The sequence below is a fragment of the Cyprinodon variegatus genome, unplaced genomic scaffold (assembly GCF_000732505.1).
Source record: "Cyprinodon variegatus isolate N-32 unplaced genomic scaffold, C_variegatus-1.0 Scaffold529, whole genome shotgun sequence".
Taxonomy (NCBI): Eukaryota; Metazoa; Chordata; class Actinopteri; order Cyprinodontiformes; family Cyprinodontidae; genus Cyprinodon; species Cyprinodon variegatus.
In genome coordinates this window covers 364,577-384,492 of record NW_015150982.1, presented here as the reverse complement: position 1 = coordinate 384,492, position 19,916 = coordinate 364,577, and the positions used below count along the sequence as shown (strand labels likewise).

Here is a 19,916-nt window from a genome sequence, read left to right as displayed (position 1 = left end):
AAAAAATGCGGTTAGAGCTTAAAGATGGAAACGCGAAAACGGCGTTTCAAAATCTTCCCACTCTGAAGGCTTAATAAAAAAAAGATCGTTTACAGACCCCCGAAACGCCGGCTTTGTATGGATGAGAGGCTGGTTTGGTGAAAAATGTGTGCGTTTAGGCCAGGGTTTGACTTCGTGTGGACGGGGCCTAAAAGACAGAGAAACAGCATTACTGCTGCAACGAAGAGGAAGATGGCGAATGAGGAGATTGCAGCTTAAGTTAACCTCTTAACATCCACTTCATTTTGGGTAATCCTCACCTATTTTGCATACCCAAATGAAAAAACCAAATAACTTAGGAATTGTAAGCCCAAATTACATGTGCAATACATTATCTGAAAGCTAAAACCCTCTAAAATTAGATGACTAGAACACAGACCAACCTGCATCAGTTCAAACATGACTCAAAGTTGTTGTTTTTTTTTCTCGAAAATGATGGGTCTTTTTGAACAGCAGTAATAAAGACATTCTTGAGAAAAGACAGGTTTTATTGTATTATATTTGTTCTGCATCATGTCAACCACACATTTAGAAAATTTCAGACCTCTAGCTTTAACAGTTCCAGAGCTGTGGGGTATGAAACTTGGTGTCAGCTTGGAGCCGGTGGGTTTTTAAGAGGTTAATGCTTAGGTTATTATATAGTCATCTATGGCAGGCCATTTTTACATTTAATAAAAACACTCTCCTCTCTGTTGTTCCATTTGTAGATCGATAATATAGGATTATTGCTGCTCAAAATCACACTGATAGTTGGAACTGTAATAACAGATTTTCTAAAAATCCTTTTTTGCAGCAGAAACTGATTTGCAGAAAGTAAATCCTGTCAACTGAGTTTTTAATCACTTCATTAAATACATGTGGCTAAAAATGGAATTCATTTGTAGCAAAGCTTTAAAACACATTTAAAAAATGGGTACATTGTAAATTAGGGCGATACAAATTATAAAGTAGGTAAATACTAAATAAATGTTATTGATATAGATGCGGCCAAAGCAGCTGTTTTCATTGATAAGCTGCATATTATCAGCTATAAGAAACCGACTAGAAGGTAGAGGAAGCACAGTTTTAAGTCAATCTATGGGACTAATGCTGTTTCAGTGGAGTTTTTTTTTCTATAATGATGTTGTCACACGTCAATGTTCTTTTGCTGACATCAAGTTCTGTTAAATACCTGTTAAATATGTCTGTCCTGCTGCCAATGTGAGAGCCAATGAGGTTGTAGATTTATGTGTTGGACTTTAAGGTGCTTATAAAGATAAAAAAAGAAATAATTTTCTGAATATGAAAGGTAAACGGTATGATGACCCTCTTCTTAATATATTTAATTCTCTGTCAATAAATGCTGCTCAGTCTTTAATTGGATCCTTGTCAATGGATATGCTATTGCTGAGTTTTACTTAAGTGGCTGCATCCTCAGAAGGCCTGATTCGTCGGCTGATTGTGTAACAGCAAAGCGCCAGGGAATCTCGAATTTGAAGACTCCTCGTTATGCGGGCGACAGATGCAGCCTTCTTTTTTCCCGTTGTGAAGGACGGGTCCGCTGTATCCTACGTAGCCTTGGGTATGTCGTGATTCATTGCGAATCAAAGCTCAGAGGAAAAAGGTACTTGGCGTCGAACAGTGGTGAATATTGGAAGTTCAGTTTAATATAATACAAGTATGGGAACAGTTCTGTCTGAAATTAATGAAAATTGTTGTTTTAATGGTTACTGAGTCAGATATTTGGCGGGTAATGTTTGGTTTATTGAAAAGTTTTTATCTGTTTGCAAATGGGTTTGGCTGACATTAAGGTACAGATTCCAATATCTCTGCAGGGTGGGGGATTATAAATCTTATATTCCCGATGACGATACTGCTGCTGAAGCTCCTCGACAATCTAATTAGCACCCAGAACAGTAGTAAGAAGTTCGGTATCCATTCTTTGTCTGCTTTGTGTGTCAACGGTAATGGTTGCTAGGCGACATAGTGTACTGGCAGTGAAAGCTGGAGAGGACTGGACCTGTTTGAATCCATAACCAAACTCTTCCAGCCTCCTTATTTTCACAGACCTCAAAGGACCCAGTCCAGATGGACTTTGTAGGATGCAGCCGCTAAAAATCGAGCACACCCTGTGTTTGTGTGTTTAACGCCTAATGTGTGTCCGAACATCCGCCCTAACCCCTAAATAACTACATAGGATGGCCCGCTGTGACAACAGATCCCATAATGGATTCCCAGATATATGTGCTGGTCTAGTGATCATGGGTAATCACTACTTTTCAAGGTGCATCATGGGTAATTTTGAGGTCACTACTTTTTCCTCCACTAGACAGTCAATTCAGACAGTCAACTAAAATGACCTAACCACTACATAGTGCCCTATATAGTGGTTAAGGTGGACATACGGACACAACACTGTATTTATTGAAGCAAACCTGCTCCCAACCAGGTTAGCTCTGGGGAGAATGTTACTATGGTAACAGAAACACAGGTTGAGGATATTCTTTGTGGAACAAAAACTAATTTTCCTGATTTCAGGTTTAGAAAACTTGTTTTTTAAAATGGAGCCCTGTATTTGGCTTCATCATTCCTTCAAAAACATCTGGTTGTTATGTAAAAATGTGGAAAACCTTTAAGGGGTGTGAATAATTTTACAGAGATATCTTGAAATTGAAACAAATGTGCTTCTTGTGCCTCTCAGCTGACTCCTCGACTCGACACTCATCCCGCCATGATCACGGTGCTGGAAATGGGCGCGGCCCGCCACTTCCTCCGAACCCAGCAGCTTGCCCGCACTGCTGAGGAGAGGGCCCAGATCCTGCAGCCCACCCTGGAGATCAACGCAGGGTAAGAGAGCCCAACTATGCAGCTCAACTTTATTTATTTATTTCAAAGTAATAAGTAACTTTCCTTTCTATCTCCCTATTAGACATGATCTTATCAAGAAGCTGCACTCACTGAAGGACACCAACTCGGAGCTGGCTGGATTGTTACTGGAACAGGTACTTCAGTTTGTTTGTGTCATGTTTTTTGCAACAAAATGTAAAACCTCTACTGGGAGTGAGCTGTTCTTGATAGAAACGACAGACTGTAAAAAAATAAATCACCATTTAACATCGTTGCCCCTTTCAGATCTACGACAATGCCATGATTGCAGCAGGCTTGAACGATGACCCACGGCCCATGATATCCCGCCTCAATGAGCTGCTGACCAAAGCGCTGGAGAAGCACTGACCGCTCCCCTCACCCTGATTCAGTTTGCGGACTTCCTTGTTGCTGCACCAGCAGGCATGAAAACGAGCTCCAAGAAGCTCCTTCATCTGGTTCCGTGGCGTTTGATACGTTTCATCCATAATTTGTATGGACAATCTTTCCCGGCTCATTTTTGATGGACTCACATTCCATTAATGTCGGATAGTTGGAAGGTAGTTTGAATGTTTTCCCATCTAATTCTGAAAGAGCTATACATGGGGATAAGGACTGATGATGACAGCTGCTTATTTTTTAATTATTATTTAAGTGGAAAAAGCAGACCCGCTGAAATAAAAAAGGTAAACCCAGAAGTCTTGGAAAAACAATTTTACTGCAGTCAAAATGTCTCTGCTGTAACCATCAACAACACCAGAAACCTTCTCCTGCATCCAGTCTTTCAGAAAGGCTGCAGTAGTTCTCAGCAGCTTTGGGTTCAGGGTCCCAGAACCGTTAGTCCGTTTTCACCACCTGAGCTCGGTCTGAGCCATCACACCACCAGAGCAGGCTTCATTTCCTCTGGGTGAGCTATTCCTTAGTCTTCACCTCCTGACTGGCAAAGAGCATCTGATCCATTCTAGAATGTCAGGATAACTTATCGATGTTTGCTAAGAAGCGCTGGGCCCACCATTCATCCAGATCTATGGGCACAAAGCCTGAAAAGGAGGAAAAGAGTTTTAAGTGACTCGAGTTTAAAAATAAAGTATTTCTTATAATTAATAAAGATAAAAAATGCTTTTTAAAGTCACAATTGGAGTAAAAAAAAATGTTGAATGCTTAAAAATGCTAATTGATGAATTAGATTCCTGGATTTGATAGAATTTATTTTGTTTGGTACATTTACTACCATCTAGTGGTCATTATGAGAAACTGCATCATGGAAGTTAAGTACTTTTTTTTCAACACTTAAAAATCTGATCCAAGTCAAAACAGTCATATTTTTAAGAAATTTATTTTGGTGTGGTTATTTTGTTTCATTTGAATAACAGCTTTAGTTTATTATCTGACCTCTATAATGATGTGTTGCATTCATGAAACATAGCCTGCTTTACAATATAAAACACATTTTGTCAGATGATTACTTGAAACAGCAGCTTTGTTGATCCAATAAAAAAAAAAAAAAAAGTCCCTAAATGATCATTAGGAAATTTCTCTTACAGTCTTATAACACAAAATATATTTTTTAGATCTTTGTGTTTACCTTATTTAAAAAAAAAAAAAAAAAAAACGGTTCATAAATAAACTCCCAAATACAGTTAACTTTAACTAATGGCGACTATGTGTTTTATTGCCCTCTAGTGGTTATAGCTGGTCTTGCAATAAATGTCAAAGCTGGTAAAAAAAAAAAGCTGTTAAATTATAAAATAACTTACAATCTGCAAGTAATTTATATGAAATACTTTTACATATATCCTTATTACCACTTTTACAACACTTTTTAAATGCATTTAGTATAAAATCCATCAAATCTGCACCTACCTAGTTGAGATAAAGATATTTGATTATTTTACACCTCAAAACCAAATCTGAATTTTAATGTTTACGTCTTCCAGGCTGTTCTTTGCATTTGTAATGAAACCATGTAAAACTAGGCCTACAACATGCAGACGAGGCAGAGAAGCGGCTGTACTCACCGTCCATGTGCGGCCCGGGACTGGTTTCTTCATAGTAAACCGCTGCCTGGGAATCTTCCATCCCCTGACCTTCCTGCTGCTCCGTCACCTCCTGCCAGGCTGAACAGAAGCGGCTCAGTCAGAGCAGTCCATCATAACCATTATAGACACACCTACCAGTTAGGTTCAGAAAGATTAATGAAAACAGTCCTGAGTCAAAGAGGCACACCCACAGAGTTTAAAACCAGCAGGGCAAAGGCAACTCCAGAGAAATGTTTGGATTTTAAATAATTCAGTGTGCTGTTGCCTTCAGGTTAGCTATCATATTATCTACTGTAGCTGTAGTGCCTTTATACTGTACTTTTCTCCTTTCAAGCAAAAACTTTAGCGTATTTCTACTAAATAGACAACTGCAATGATTAAGAGAAAACTTCTCTAAATTTTTGGTAAGCAGCTTAAGAATGATTGTCTTAACTTTTCCTTCTGGTGATAGATTAACTATTGGATCAAGATCTGGACTTTGGGCTGTTTTTAAGAGCAGGATTATATTTTGCTCAAAGCCTCAAACAGGTTTTCTTATGATCTTCCATTTACACGCAGAAAAAAAAAACATATCCCCACAGCATGATGCTCCCTCCACCGTGTTTCATGGTATATTCAGATGAATGTGAACCTTAATTTTTCATCCATGCATCTAACCAAGACCTTTTCAAACAGACGTCTGTGAAGCAGTAGCTGCAGTCTCCAACCTGAGCTGCTGATCTCCACAGTTTGTTTGACCTTAAACTTGTTGTGCATAGAGAGGTTTGCAGTTTTCTCTTATGCATGATGGGTTGAACTGTTCCCACAGATCTCTGCAAAGCTTTAGATGCTGTTTTATTACCCAACTGTGTGTTAAAAAGCTCCACCTCTTCCCCACTGACCTGTGCTGCTTGGTCCTCACAAGGATGATTGTTCAAAATGTTTTTTTTTTTTTGTAACAAACCTCTTAGCCTTCACAAACAGGTGCATTTACACACAGGTGGACTCTATTGTGAGACCTCTCAGGAATGTATTCACTGGATTTTAGTTACAGGTGTTCAATTCCTTCCATTTTACCATTATGCACTACTTTGTGTCAGTCTACAAAACACCCATTAAAACACAGTGAAAGAACATAATTGTAATGTGAAAAATCTAAAAAAAAAAAAACAATGGGAATGAAAGCAGTACACTGCAATAAGCAAAATGTCTTAAAATAAGTTTATTAACCCTTTAAGTAGGTAAATAATATTGAACTGCCAATGGAAAATAAGACAATTATATATCATGCATTTGAAATAAGAGGCTGCACTCTTTTCTTGGTTTAGTCTTAAATTGTTTTGTTCCTTTGGCAAAGCGTCTCATTTACTCGTATTTTAAGAATTAATTTGCATAAACATCTTTTTTTGCAGTATATTCTTACAGAGGGGAGATGAAACCTCTTAATGCCCTTGCCCGATCAACCACAAGGTTGCCAGAGTTGTTTATGGGCCGCTGTGGCAGAGCTTTCAATGCCAAAAACTAGGAAGACAAACAGAAAGCAAAAAAAAAAAAAACAGCCGAGCTAAGCAATGTTTCCTACAGACAGAGAATGCTATGGTTACAAAGGAGCCTCTCATTCTCCATCCTTCTAAGTAACAGAATCAAATCAAACCCTTTCCCCACCATCAGCACTTGTTGCATGAAGAATAAGAAATGTGGGTGTGGGAGAGTTTCTCTGCTCTATCAGTGTCACAGCAGCTGTGTGGGAGTCACCTTGGAAGAATGAGGAGGAGGAGGTGTTTCAGCTTTTCTCCTTAAAATAAAATCTGATAGTAGCAGAGTTCACAGAAACCAGCAGTGCAGGCAAATAAAGAGGCCAGTTTAGCCTTCCTTACCCTCGGAGACAAACTTGACATTTTCCTCGTGCTCAGGAGAGAAGGCTTCTCCACGCCTGCTGTCTGCAGGGAGCGTCTGAGCAGGCTGATGGTGCTTCTTTCCATTCGGGCGGTTAAAAACTATCTTGGGTGCAGATAGGCTGGGAGGCGGAGAGACAGAAATAAGAGATCTGGTTCATTCTCACTGCAAGAAAGAAGCAGGTTTCCAAAAGGTGTTGCACTTTGAACCCAAGTTGGAACACGCTTGGCTGAGCAGAAGTCAGATTACAACAGCTGAATGAGAGAGGGAGCATGTGCTGCCAAGGTCACACTGTAACACTCAGGGTCGCTCTGCTGCCTCAAAGTCATCATGTTAACAGGAAGACAGTCAAGGTGTTTTGGATAAAACTGTTGCCCAAGTTTAGTTAAACAGAAAGGTCCTAAAATGAAATAAAATCAAAATGCAAGAGGGAAACAACTCATGTCTGACACCTGAAGGTGTTTTTGATCATCTTACTCACTCTGGCATATTCCAGGAAGTCTGTTTGTGCTTGAACTCATTTATTTTGCTCTCCAGCTGCTGAGTGGGTCCTGCAGGAACAGAATGGATGCATCCCTGAGCATCAGGTAAAGTTAAGGTGTGAGGTTACCTGGAAGTTGCAGACTCACCTGTTCTTCTCTGTGTGACCAGCTTGCTGGGACCTCTGGTGATGGTGTACATCCTGCAGGAGGAAATCCACCTGCCAGCCAACAGCGCTTTATTTCTTCAAGATGCACACTTTCTTCAGGGATCTGAGAAAACTCTTCGGATGTAGGTCAGGCTGGATTTCACACACTGACAGCAGAGTGGCCAAACTGTTTTGTAACCTCATGAAACAGAGCGGTGCGTCTCGCGGATCCTCTGTGCGTAAAAGCAGCAGCCGCCGTGACGCATCTCCCGGATCCTGCGTCTCAGTTACTCTGCTTTACCTGCAGATCCCTGTCCGACCTCCTTCCTTTGCTTCTTATGAGTTTAGTCCCAATGTCACACAGCGACAGGCAGAAGCAGTCATTCACAGGACTCTGGACGCGTCTTACCGACGTCCCCTACACGCCTCCTTTAACGCCTTAAAGAGACAGCGTCCCTTTTTACGAGTCTGCAGCTTTAAACTGCTTTAGGCTAGAGGGAATATTGGAGATGCATTAAAATAGTTTGAAAATCATCTTTTTTTTTATTTTTAATAAAAAAAATAAAGGAAAAAAAGAACATCATATTTTTGGATGATTATAGAAAGAGATTCTGGTTAGATATTGTTTTCTTAAGGAAACACAAGCATTTCTCTAACCTCACACCTGCCAACAGACATGTTTACATTAAACACGCGCTGACAAAATACAAAACTTCATTATAATCATTCAGTTTTAAACCCTCTGATCTTTAAGGCTATATGAAGGTTTAAAATGTGAACAAATTTGCGCCTTTTGAATATTTTAATAACTTTTTTTTAAAGCATGCACAGCAGCTAAGGTGTAACTATGGTGTGGTATAGTTATTATTCCACCATGATGAAAATTGTTTTCTAGGATTATTGAATAATGCTTTATTGTGGCTATGCAAATTTTAAGTGTCAGGTTGCATTAAGGTGTTAACTTTAAAATGAGGAACTTCTGACAGCATAAAGTAGGCCATAAGGTCTCAAGATGATTTTTCCCCCCCACTTCTCTTTTGCTGAATTGTTTTCATTTGCTACTTTTTATTTTTCCAATTAACAGTTTATTGGGGGTCATAGCACAGCATCCAACCTAGATTTCAATCTAGACTTTGACTAGGCCACTATAAGCGCCACATTGTGTGTTTTCAGTTTAGTACTATGCCTCCGATCCTATTTGTGTCGGGCTTAAGGTTAAAAACTGAAGCATGATTAAACCTTCCAAAAAGTCCCGCTTTTATCTCATTAGAACCTGAAACGTTTTTCTGAAGGTCACCATGATGGATGAGCAGTTCCTATGGCAACAGAACTGTCCTATATTCACAGTCTCTGTTCTTATTGCTGAATCATGACTGTAACTAATTTGAGATATGCAAAGCTTCAAATGTTCTGGGTCCTTTAGTGACCTCATGAAGCCATCAATTATCTCTTGGCATAAATCTGGAAGTCAGCCTCTTTTGGGAATTTTCATCGCTGTCCTTGGTTTTCTCAATGTCTAAATAACTGATCTGTGCTCTGCTTTGTAACCCTTTCCAGATTCACAGATGACTTTGGTTCTCATATTTTATTGTCATTAGATCAGGGGCAGATGTGTTCCTTGTTTTTTCTTTTAAAGTCTATCTTTTTTTTTTTAAGGTCTGGCAATAATACGTAGGTATGGCTGTTAGAATTAAGCCAAATATGATTATAGTTTAATCAAGATTTAACAAGAGGACCAATTCTACTGTCTCAGAGTAGGAATATCTCTTTTTGCTTAATTGTTGATATATCTTTAAATATATATAGATATACATATATGTCTGAAAAAAAATAATTCTCAGAGCTACAAGCTATAAAAAAGTTGTGTCACTTTCCCTATTAATGTGTTCTTGGCTTGCAGATTGTCTCATAAATTAATCTTGCGTAATTAATTTGGCTAAAGGAAAAAAATGAAATCTAAATCTTGATGTTGATTGTAGTCTTATATTTTCACCTCGTCATATTACAGCAGCACAGATTCATGAACAAAATATGTCCAAATGTCTTCATGTGTTTGCATAGAAACTGATACCTGTCATTACACATCGATGGATGAATGAGATTAGGGCCTTAGAGGCAAAATAATACTAAAAACAGCTAAAAAAAACACTTTAATTATCCATAAGTCACAATGAAAGGATGCCCAATTTGTCAAACCAATAATCTTGTTGTCACCTGCCTTAAAGTTATTATATGAGGAAACAGAAAGGGACAAAAGGAAGCGCTGGAAATGATTGAAGGAAGGAGGAGGGAGGCAGGCTAAAAGAGGAAGGGAGGGAACAAGGATGGATGGACAGAAGAAATGAGTAAAGGGAACAAGGATGGAAGGAAAAAAGACAGAAACAATAGCATTAAGGAAAATATAGAAGAAAAGGACAAGAGGAGAGGAAAAGATCAAGAGAACAAGCCAGGACGCTATGAAAGAAGCTGCTCCTTAGAAAAAATAAAGAAGAAAGAGAAGGGAAAGAAGGACGGATGCTTAAGAGATAAAGGAATCAAGCAGAGATGCAAACAGGAAAGATTGGAAGGAACAACACAAGTTAAAGAAAATACAACAAGATGAAGGAAACAAGAGCAGAAGGAAGGAAGAAGGGAATGAAACCTGAAAACACCAAATATGTTTCCCTGCTATATTTTTGCAAAATCTGGAATTACTTCAAACTCCCAATTTTCTTACGCTCTGCAGAAATCCTTTAAGTTATACATTTTAATCTGTTCTGGATATTCAAAATAAAAGAAACAAGTTATAAATTCAAAAAAAAGAGAAAAGTGGACGGTCAGGCTTATAACTTAAATTCAGATTTATTTAGATACCAATTTAATTGACAGATATCTTTGAACTGTTTGATTAAAAATAAGCATTTTACTTTCAATACTAATCTCTAATACTTATCTCTAACATTACAATCAGTGAAACATCAGCAAACAATGTCATAAAAGCAAACATCTAAACGAAAACACCTTAACAGCAATGACTGAAAGCATTTTAATCCGCTGGGAAAAAACATTTACAAAAATATCTTCAATCCCATCTAACAGTGCAGTAAATGACTTTAAAAAGTCTTGGTTTAAATGAGGAAGTTTAGCTTCTGTGTGTTTTTGCAGGTTCCTTATGTGGGTCTATTGCTGCAAGCTGTGTGTGGCAGCGAGCTGATGTGCTGCAGCAGGAGATCACAGTGAAGGGGACTCCTCTGTTTGTCCCTCACAGCCTCAGCCTCCCTCTGCAGGAGGGAAGGGTGAACACGGCTGCCTTTCTTCAGGACTTCTGCACACAAAGAACAAACAGTAAATCTACAGACGCTGCTCATCACCTTTGCTTTACAACACAGTTGGAAGACTAGATTAAATCTTAGATTTAACCCTAGTTTATATGTTCTTACTCGGGCATTTAGGTAAATAAAAGGCTGGGTAACAGGAAGGACTGAAATCAGAAAGGGGAACGTTGCTTGAAGCATTTGATATAAACCCTGATTTTATTTCACTGCATTTTAATTTTCCTTAAAGATACAATTATCATTTCAAAAAATAGAGCATTATTCTATTAACCCTTTACTTTATAGATTATACCCAGGTTGTATGTGCAAACTCACCAGCAGATGGCAGTAAAGAGCCTTTTCCTACTAATAATGTCCCTAATCTTTCCACGGGGAGGCGATAAATCCCTTTCTTTCCCTTTTTCTAACAATCTGTTGATTTTAGGGATTTAATTAAGCCTTCTGATGTGGAAAACTTCACTGATGAAAATGTTAAAGTGCTCCTCCATTACTAACACGCCATCATTTTGAAGGAGCGACGCCATGTGATACTTTCTTTTGTTATTTGGGGGATTTTTATGTTTTCTCTAAGTGCTCCTTAAGATGGGGAGGGGGGGATTCTAAATTAAAGGAGAACAATGGCTGTTTGTGAAAAAGTGATTTAAAGCCGTGCCAACAGTGAGACAAGGAGGAATGAAAGGGAGGACGGGAACGCTGTCCATCATTCTGTCAGGATGCGCTGCAGACAGACATCCAGCCACTTTAGAGACATGCGTTTGAAATACAAGAAGCGTAAGAAAAGGATCGACTATTAACCGAAACAAGCAGAGGGAAACAAAGCAGAACAAAGAGCAGGGAGGGAACAAAGAGAGAGCTTCAAACATCAGGAAGGAATGCTTCCACACTGGGACGCTGTCAGAGCGATGTGGGGTCGGTTCTTCTCACAGACACTCAGAGCTGTCTGTGAACGCACCAAGCTTTATTTCATTAAGTCTGAGCTAACCTGATTTTTACCAGAGAGCATTTATTTGTAATGCTTGAATGCTGTGAATGAAATGTGGCATGTTACATCTTTGTGACATTTGAAAGAGAAGGGTCCAGAGACTCAGCGCCAGTTCTAGTTAATCCTAAGGTCATAAAGAAATGCAGAAACTTTCAGGTTTACAAAAAGGGGATCTGGATCCAAAATCAATAATTTGTCAGAAAACTCTTAGATATATTATTACAGATCGATGCATTAAAGCTGCTTTAACGTTACAGTTAATAAAGTCAGTGCTTTAGATAGTGTTCTGAGTTATTTTGTGAGATTTTAGATGAATTATTGATCAGCTCTGGCAATAATTAAAACAGGCTGGCCTTTCCTGGGAAGGTTTTAGCTTTAAAATAATTTCCAGAGTAATAGAGGTAGATTCGGCTTATTCTTCTAATCCGTTCTTAAATTTCTTAAATCAGATAAATCTTAGCCATCTTTTATTTTCATCGTTTAATATGTTATCAAATTACTTCTTTATTGGTGTCTTTTAAATTCTATAAATCAGTAATTAGTCCTGGGTGTGATTAGTACAACTGAACCTAAATGGTTCATTTTTGATTGGATGAGGGGGTTGCCTTTTTCCTCTTAATATCATGATTTGAAAACCAAGAACAGATTAAACCTTTTACTTAAATTGCAGTCATTTTCCAAACTGAAAAAACAAACAAAGTCCTTAAACTGTAGGTGTTGTTTTAGAAAACAAGCTATGGAAGCCCCTCAGTCATGTGGGTATGATAATATGTTCCCCTCTCAGCTCCGGAGATGAGAGATCTCCTCATGAGGCTCTTTCGGCTCCAGCCAAGCCATCAGCGCATCACCTGCGTCCTGTCAGAACTAACGACAGCTAACATTCCTGATAAGTAAGGGAAGAGCAACGTTTCCTGAGAAGCTGCACACTTTGGGAAAAACTGCTCAGACTTTTCCACCGACGGGGGCCGTAAAGCGGAGCCGTGAAGCCGAGGGCCGCTCCAGAAAACAAGGGCCAGGCGAGGAGGAAGGGATACTGACAGATAAAAGATGGAGGGATTAAGTGGGATGAGCGTGCGGACAGATGTGAGGAGGTGGCAAGGGGTAGAGGGTTCTCATGTGGTTATGATTAAGCTGGTAGCTAAACGTAAGTGTTTCAACAGAAAGTTCTTGTTTTTTGCGCACATTTTTCTAATATTTACATGCAGTTGTTCAGAGAAACCTTTCTGTTGGTAAACTGTTTGCTACTGACCTCTTTTTGCATATCTGACTGAACCTGTAATGATGGATGTAACGTAGCTTGGCAGGAGAAAATGTGGAGAGGAATAAGAGAAAGCTTTGAAATAAGAAAAAAAAAGGTTTGTATTGGCTGTATGCCTGTGGAATAACATGTTTGACAAAGCTCATCCTGAATTCCTCTCATCCCTCTGACAATACGGCCTGCTCTGCAAGGCATCACACCCAAACACTGCGGTCAAACAGCAAATTAAATATCCGAAGGAAAAAAAAACATGTTTTTGGTCATATTTCTTAAAGATATAAATGCAAACCTGCACTTTTTGTTAACCCCCCCAAATAAGGAAGTGATGTCTTCCTCAGGCATCTCCACCTATCAACACCCCCACCCAGTCTCACCCAGCACTCGGTCCTGCACAGAGCTGTCAGGGTCGTCCAGGTGCAGAAGGAGCTGCTGAAAGAGGAGCTGCAGATGGGGAGCACAGAGATCAGGGTTGTAGTCTTTGGTCAGGCTGGACAACCACAGATCCACCGTTTCCAGGGCGATGTTGCGGACCTCCTCGCTACTGTCATCCAGACGCTTCAGTAGCTCTGTAGAGAAAGCTGATTAGTGGCCTGTAGGGCACTTGGTAGAGAAGTCATACTTATCTAATTTTGTTTATATTTTACAGTTGCAGAACTTTAATGTATTTTATTGGGATGAATGTGGCTCCAAGGTACTGATAAAAGATCATTTTATCCAGCTGAGTAGGATCCCATGTCAAAGGGAAGAGGTTGTCTCGCTCTCCAAATGAAGTGTGGAGAGCCGTTAGAAGACAGAGATAACCTCTACCCCTTGACCCTTAGAAAACAAGACACCCACCCAATGTGGCCAGATGTGCAAATGAGTCTGAGATCTAAGAGCCTCCTACCGGGATAAATCTTGTTTAAAGCCTCGTGGTGCAAACTGGTTCCGATGAGCTTGAGTGTGGCGGAAAGACAGCGACAAGCCAGCAGTCTGCTCATCTGAGAGTTCTCATCCAGGGCCGACAAAACCAGGGGGCTCAGCTTCACCTCCAGACTCAGAAGCTGCACAAAGACATCCGCTGAGAGTCAATGAGGGATAAACCTCATGTTTGATTTAAATGAGTTTTTTAGCTTTCAAAGTTCAGCCGTGCAACTTAGTGGACTAGAGGGTCTCTATGTGTGGAGGAGAGGAAGCAAGAAAAGGGGAGTAAAAGAGAGGAGAAAAGAAAGAAAGAAAGAGGATTAGATAGAAAGTAAGATTGATAGAAAGAAATAATAGATGGATAGAAAGAAACAGCAAGAAAAGGTGAGTAAAAGAGAAGAGATAAGAGAGAAAGAAAGATGGATAGAAAGAAAGAAAGATGGAAATTAAGATGGATAGAAAGAAATAACAGGAAGAAAGATGGATAGAAAGAAACACAGCAAGAAAATGTGAGTAAAAGAGAAGAGATAAGAAAGAAAGAATGAAAGAAAGATGGTAGAAAGAAATAACAGAAAGAAAGATGGACAGAAAGAAAGATTGATAGAAAGATGGATAGTAACAAAAAAAGAAGGATAGAAAGAAGGATGGATAGTAAGAAAGAAAGGACAGAAAGATAGATGGATGGAAAAAAAGAAATAAAAAAAAGAAGGGGAAGGAGAGAGGGGGAGAGAAAGGAAAGGAGAGGCGATGAAGGAACAAAAGAAATAAAGAATGGAGAAACTTTATACAAATATGTTCTACAAAAATTCTACAAATAATATTTTTTGCATAGTCTTATTTTTATTTTCCAGGGAGGCCAAACTGCTGAAATCACAGAAAGGAGCAGAAACAGCCGTCCAGTCACCGTTTTAATCTCCCTCTTAGTGAGAAACAGAAGTAATGGACAAACAAGGTGAGGCTGTGTGAAACCAGCCAACAGCTGAGAGGTGATTACTTAAACCTCTGTCACCTTGTGTGTTTGCTATCGAAACCAGGCAGGCTAAAGTATAAAAAACCAGCCACGGTGGAGACAAGAGGAGGAAAAGTTGACAGATGTTTGATCTGCCATTACATCAGTGAAAACCTGAGAGTATTAAAGCGTAAGTGGAGCTGTAAAGTGTTTTCACAGGGAGTAACAGAGGAAACAATGTTCTGCTAAAAGAAAAGCAGCTTGATTCACCTGTAGAAACACCCACACAGCTCCGTGCTTACATCTCTAAGGACGTGTTATTTACCTCAGCTCTAGGATCCGGTTTAAAATGATCCAGCCTTACTTTAATCTCCACTCTTTAAGCTTACTAATCTCGTGAGGACATTCAGGTGACACTCGATAGCAGAGGTTGGATAAAATACACCTACGGCCATGCTCTCATTGTCCCCCGGGTCTTTGCACCAACTTACAGTGAAGGTGTCACTAAAAGTTTGGACTGATGAGTCAGAATGCAGAAGAAGGAGCGAGTGCAGCCAGATGTACATGTGTTCGTGCGAGACTTCATAGTGTAACCCAGCACCTAATCCGGCAGGCAGGTGTGAGGCCAAGTTCTGGCGATAGTTCCTATGGTTGACCAAAGCTCAGAACAGAGTCGCCATTGTTCCTTTGGGACAGGTATGTGAACTCGCTTGCCCCCTCATACACCTGCTACCTGCTGTGGCCAACTGCCTGAGCCAAGAGGGATAGATGTTTGGATAGTAAATTTTCCTGCTCATGTAGGATGCCTTGCACTGATGAAAAACAGATTCAGCAAAACATCTGAGGGATTTACAGAAAGCATCTTTCATTACATCAGCATTAGTAAAAATCGTTTAAGATTGCCAAGGAAAGATCCCGCAACTGATGTTTCTCCAACATGTCTGGTATTAACATTATGGATTAAGATATGTCTCTCCTGCAGTGTCTGCCCACCTGTCCAGGTGTAATGGCTCCTCCATGCAGCAAGGCCAGCAGGCAGCTGAGGGCCGAGGTTCTGACGGCTGCAGCAGTGCGGCCCGCGTGCCACACCAGGTTAGGGAGCAGAACGTCACTCAGAAACCTCTCCGCCTCATCACAGAAATGCCTGGGGTAAGAAAACATTTGTTTTGTTTTTGTGACAGGACAACACAAAGTAGCTCAATGAAGCAATACGTTAAAAACAGGGAAGCTGCAAAAGACTTGAGGCTATGAAAAAAAAGAAAATCATATTTGAATATGCAAAGTCAGCCAAGATCCTGAAAAATTTAATCAAAGTCCTGTATGTGTGTAAAAGCTCCCAGCAGCAGGTAGTTGCACGAATGTACTGCTGCTACATAGCTGAGTTCATTCAGTTATTTTCCCACACTCTAAAAGGCCGACTGGTGGGGAAAGTAGGAAAAAACAGAAAGAGAGAAACATCTGGGTTTCCTTCTCTTTCCCTTTTCCATGCTGGCTTAAACCCTCTGACATCAAACTATCTGCACCTGCAGTCTCTCCGTCTCCCAACCAGCGTTTCCTCCATGTTTGAGATCTTCAGCTGGACTGAGAATCCTACTGCAAAAAGAATCCATCTAATCAAATCTTATAATCTTATATTTATCTCTCTTTTTTAAAAATTTATCTCTCTTATGAGATAGATATACAAAGGAGCAGATGACTATTTTTTGAAAAATATCTATTAAAAAATACATGAAATAATTTTCTAAGGCAGTGAGGCACTTCCACTGAATAAGAATTCTTAAAATCATAATATATATCCTCATGCTTATTTTTGAGTAGATAAAAAAAGAAAAGATATGAGAACGATTTGTAAGGTTAGGTTAGATCATCACTTTTTGCAGTGTAACCTACATTGCAGGGACTCCACCACCAGCAGGGGGAGACTGTGCTTCAATAATAGATCCACAGCTTTACCAGCCAAGTTTCTTCAACATGCAAGAAGTTGGCAGCTTTTCAGAGATGGAACTAAAGGTTAAAAAAAAGATGTTTCCAACTGCAAACACTATCTGAGGAGAGGAAGAGCATGAATTGACTTTCTAACTGCATATATGCCAAATATGCAAAGGCCTTGGATTTCCAACGATTCCTATTACACCATTCTGTACGACAATAAAAAAAAAAATAAAAAAATAAATATTTGTAAGTAAATTTTTCTTGAAATAAGTTTATTTCCCCTTGTTCTGAGCAGGTTAGACAATTTGCCAATATAATACAATGATCTATTTACATTTAAAATAAAAAAAATTCATTATCTTTTTAAATGCATTAGACTTAAATAAAGGGGAGTGACGAAATAGTGGTTAGGGCGTGGATCTTGAGGTTGTGAGTTTGAGACCCACTCCCACAGAATGCCACTCTGAGTAAAAAGCCTAAACCCCTGATTGCTCCCCAGGCGCCCCACAATGGCAGCCCACTGCTCCCCAAGGGAATGGGTTAAATGCAGGGGTAAATTTCTTCAATGTTACATAAATAATATGTCAATGGCAATAATTCTCATCCCTTTTGAAGATCATCTTATTTCGTTGATCAATCTATGAGAAATTTTTAAATACCTTGACTAATATTTAGACAAGGTATCTAGTCAGTCTTTTTGTGTCTTTATTACATTTTCTATTTCGAACAGGTAATTTCATTGCAATAAAGCATCCATCCATCCATCCATCCATCCATCCATCCATCCATCCATCCATCCATCCATCCATCCATCCATCCATCCATCCATCCATCCATCATGTAGACCAGCAGAACACTGGATAAGTTTGCCCGACAGACTGCACACTGAAAGTGAGGAGAGGCGCTATGGCTGGTTGAGAGGAGGACAGCAGTACAGAAAAGCCCGCCTGGGAGACACAGGCTAACTGATGGAGGTGTATCTCAATGCAGTCTGCAGGGCAGAAATCCCCGGAGCAGCGGCATCAGCTGGTCGGTGTCAGCGCTGGAGGTAGGAGATGACACGGTCCTTCTAGGGTTAAATTAAAACAGCTTTTTTAAAAGCCAATCAGAAACCTCTTAAGATCATTCTGCGCTTCAACCTTTGACAACTATATTTTCTCCATCATAAGTTTTGATTAACAAAATGGCATGGCGCTGCCTAATTCTGTCCTATGGTTTTGTAATTAGCATATTTATTATTCTGTTTTAAAAGCTAATCATACCTGATAAGGGAAAAGGATAGTTAACTGAGCTCAACTTAATTCCCTATTTACAATTTCAGGTTTAATGATGTTTTTGGAAAAAAAGCTTTGTGTCCATCTGTTATGGTGGCATGTATCAAATGCACGTGCATACGCAAATATGGAGCGAGGGATGTCCCGATTCCTAGGGAAGATTACGAGCCCTAAACGTTGTGGCTTCAGTTCCAGGGTGTGTGGGTAGTTTGGGCCTTTCACTGGGCAATTTTTACTATTTATATGCTTTCATTTAAAATAGAGTCATTTATAGGTGATTCCATCCATATAGCTTCCATTTCCTAACATCCCCCACCATGATGCTGCCAGCACAGCAAAGATGGGGAATGTTTTAGTATCACTGCTTTTTATTTTTATTTTATAAAAAAACTACTGGGGATTGCACACCCCTGTAAATTCTAACTTCTGCAGCCGGAGTACCAATGTGCACACCGCACTTTGCAGATAATCAGTGGTTCAAGTCTTTGACTTAAATACGGGGGACCTGGGGTCAAATCTCTGTTGCATCAGGAGGGGCATTAAGCATAAAAACGACCACGAGCACCGTCTCATGTGACTTTAACCTACAATTCCTATTGGTGCAGAAATCTTTCCTACCTAACTTAGCATCGTAACCGCAATTAGATATTTATATTTTTTAAACCTGACAACATTTATTGTTGACAGGTTATCTGGATAAAAACATCTAATTTTGAAGAAAGGTAGCTGTAACCTTTAAGGTTTTTTCCTCTTCAAGCTGATGAGGGCGAGTTTTATACTCAGCAAATTTCTTGGATGTTACAGATTATAGTCATTATAGATAAATGCACAATTTGAACTGCTTTGTTATCTCGTGTTTCATGAAGAAATCCATGTTTGAAATATACCTTTCTTTCTTGTGGTGAATCCCCAAGCTTGAAATTAAAGAAGCTTCATTTAGTTGTCTTTCAAGCCTGAAAGTACACTCTCTTCTCTTCACTTATTTTGGTTTGCCACATCCAGGGGGGGAAAAAGGGTATAAACTTTCGTTTCTTGTACTTAACTTTCACATTCGTCTTTTTGATCATGACCCACATGAAAAACAACATTACGAGAGCGTGCGGATGAAAGGACGTTCCATAACTTTTGCTTTCAGGTCCTTCTATGCAGAGGTGTCATTATGTCATTTTGGGAGCAAAACAAAGAGCCAAAGTTTTCTCTATGACTATTATTGTGCTCTTGATGATATGCGGCGCACGTGTGGCCCAGCAATCCGCTCAACAAAGATCGAATCGTAAACCCTGAATGGAGGGCTGAGAATGAATGGAGATGTTATGACAGGCCACACACCTCTGAACACTGACTTATGCATTTGCTTAAAACCTCTTTGGAAGGTATAACATGAGTTTCTGATCCTTGGTGGTTATGTGATTAGCAGAGGTATATCTGAGGAATGGGCGAGATCCCTGTTAACAGTGCAGGTGGCTAAGCAGGGAAAGCACAAAGGACACAGACCTCTTTTGTTTTACATTAAAAGAAAATCAAAAGAAGGAGGAATTTTTCTTTTTTGGCGGGTTTTTAGGTCCTTTTGTTGCTGAAGTGATAATGATATTCTCTCTTCTTGGATTCCTCTCGCTATGTTTCATTGTGCTTCTAATATAACACTTTTAACCAGCAGAAACAAACATTTTTGGCTGAAGCTTTAGGGGTTTGCCACACACTGCACTGATTGTCCTTTGGATGGACAGGAGCAGCTGTTATGAGTGCCGGGGCCCAAAGAGGGCCCCCATGTTTAAAGCATTCTTTCAGCATGCGGCTCCACGTCCAAGCTGGCTGCCGCTCAGCTGGAGACTCAGAGTAGAAAGGAGGGCAGGGGGAATCCTGCTGAACCAGCTCCCAA

General features: G+C 39.7%; 3 protein-coding genes across 3 annotated transcripts in view; 1 reads left to right on the top strand and 2 right to left on the bottom strand.

The window, feature by feature from the left end:
* trap1 (TNF receptor-associated protein 1) overlaps window positions 1-4,161 on the top strand; it is a 13,733-nt gene extending 9,572 nt beyond the window's left edge. The window contains exons 16-18 of the mRNA XM_015391217.1: window positions 2,720-2,865; window positions 2,948-3,020; window positions 3,151-4,161. Coding sequence (XP_015246703.1) covers window positions 2,720-2,865; window positions 2,948-3,020; window positions 3,151-3,252 — 321 coding nt within the window. The 3' untranslated portion in view covers window positions 3,253-4,161. The remainder of the gene's footprint in view (window positions 1-2,719; window positions 2,866-2,947; window positions 3,021-3,150) is intronic.
* LOC107095218 (protein FAM195A-like) lies at window positions 3,686-7,805 on the bottom strand. Its single transcript, XM_015391218.1, has 5 exons — window positions 7,427-7,805; window positions 7,279-7,348; window positions 6,779-6,918; window positions 4,902-5,000; window positions 3,686-3,923 (listed from the first exon to the last, which is right to left on the bottom strand). Exons 1-5 carry the CDS (start codon window positions 7,476-7,478, stop codon window positions 3,853-3,855), a joined length of 432 nt encoding a protein of 143 aa, XP_015246704.1. The 5' UTR covers window positions 7,479-7,805; the 3' UTR covers window positions 3,686-3,852.
* Window positions 7,806-10,259: 2,454 nt separating this feature from the next.
* dnaaf5 (dynein, axonemal, assembly factor 5) overlaps window positions 10,260-19,916 on the bottom strand; it is a 36,407-nt gene continuing 26,750 nt past the window's right edge. Inside the window, exons 10-13 of the mRNA XM_015391205.1 lie at window positions 15,825-15,975; window positions 13,866-14,022; window positions 13,354-13,545; window positions 10,260-10,729 (exon numbers count right to left, since the gene is read on the bottom strand). Of these exons, the coding sequence (XP_015246691.1) occupies window positions 10,575-10,729; window positions 13,354-13,545; window positions 13,866-14,022; window positions 15,825-15,975 (655 nt within the window). The 3' untranslated portion in view covers window positions 10,260-10,574. The remainder of the gene's footprint in view (window positions 10,730-13,353; window positions 13,546-13,865; window positions 14,023-15,824; window positions 15,976-19,916) is intronic.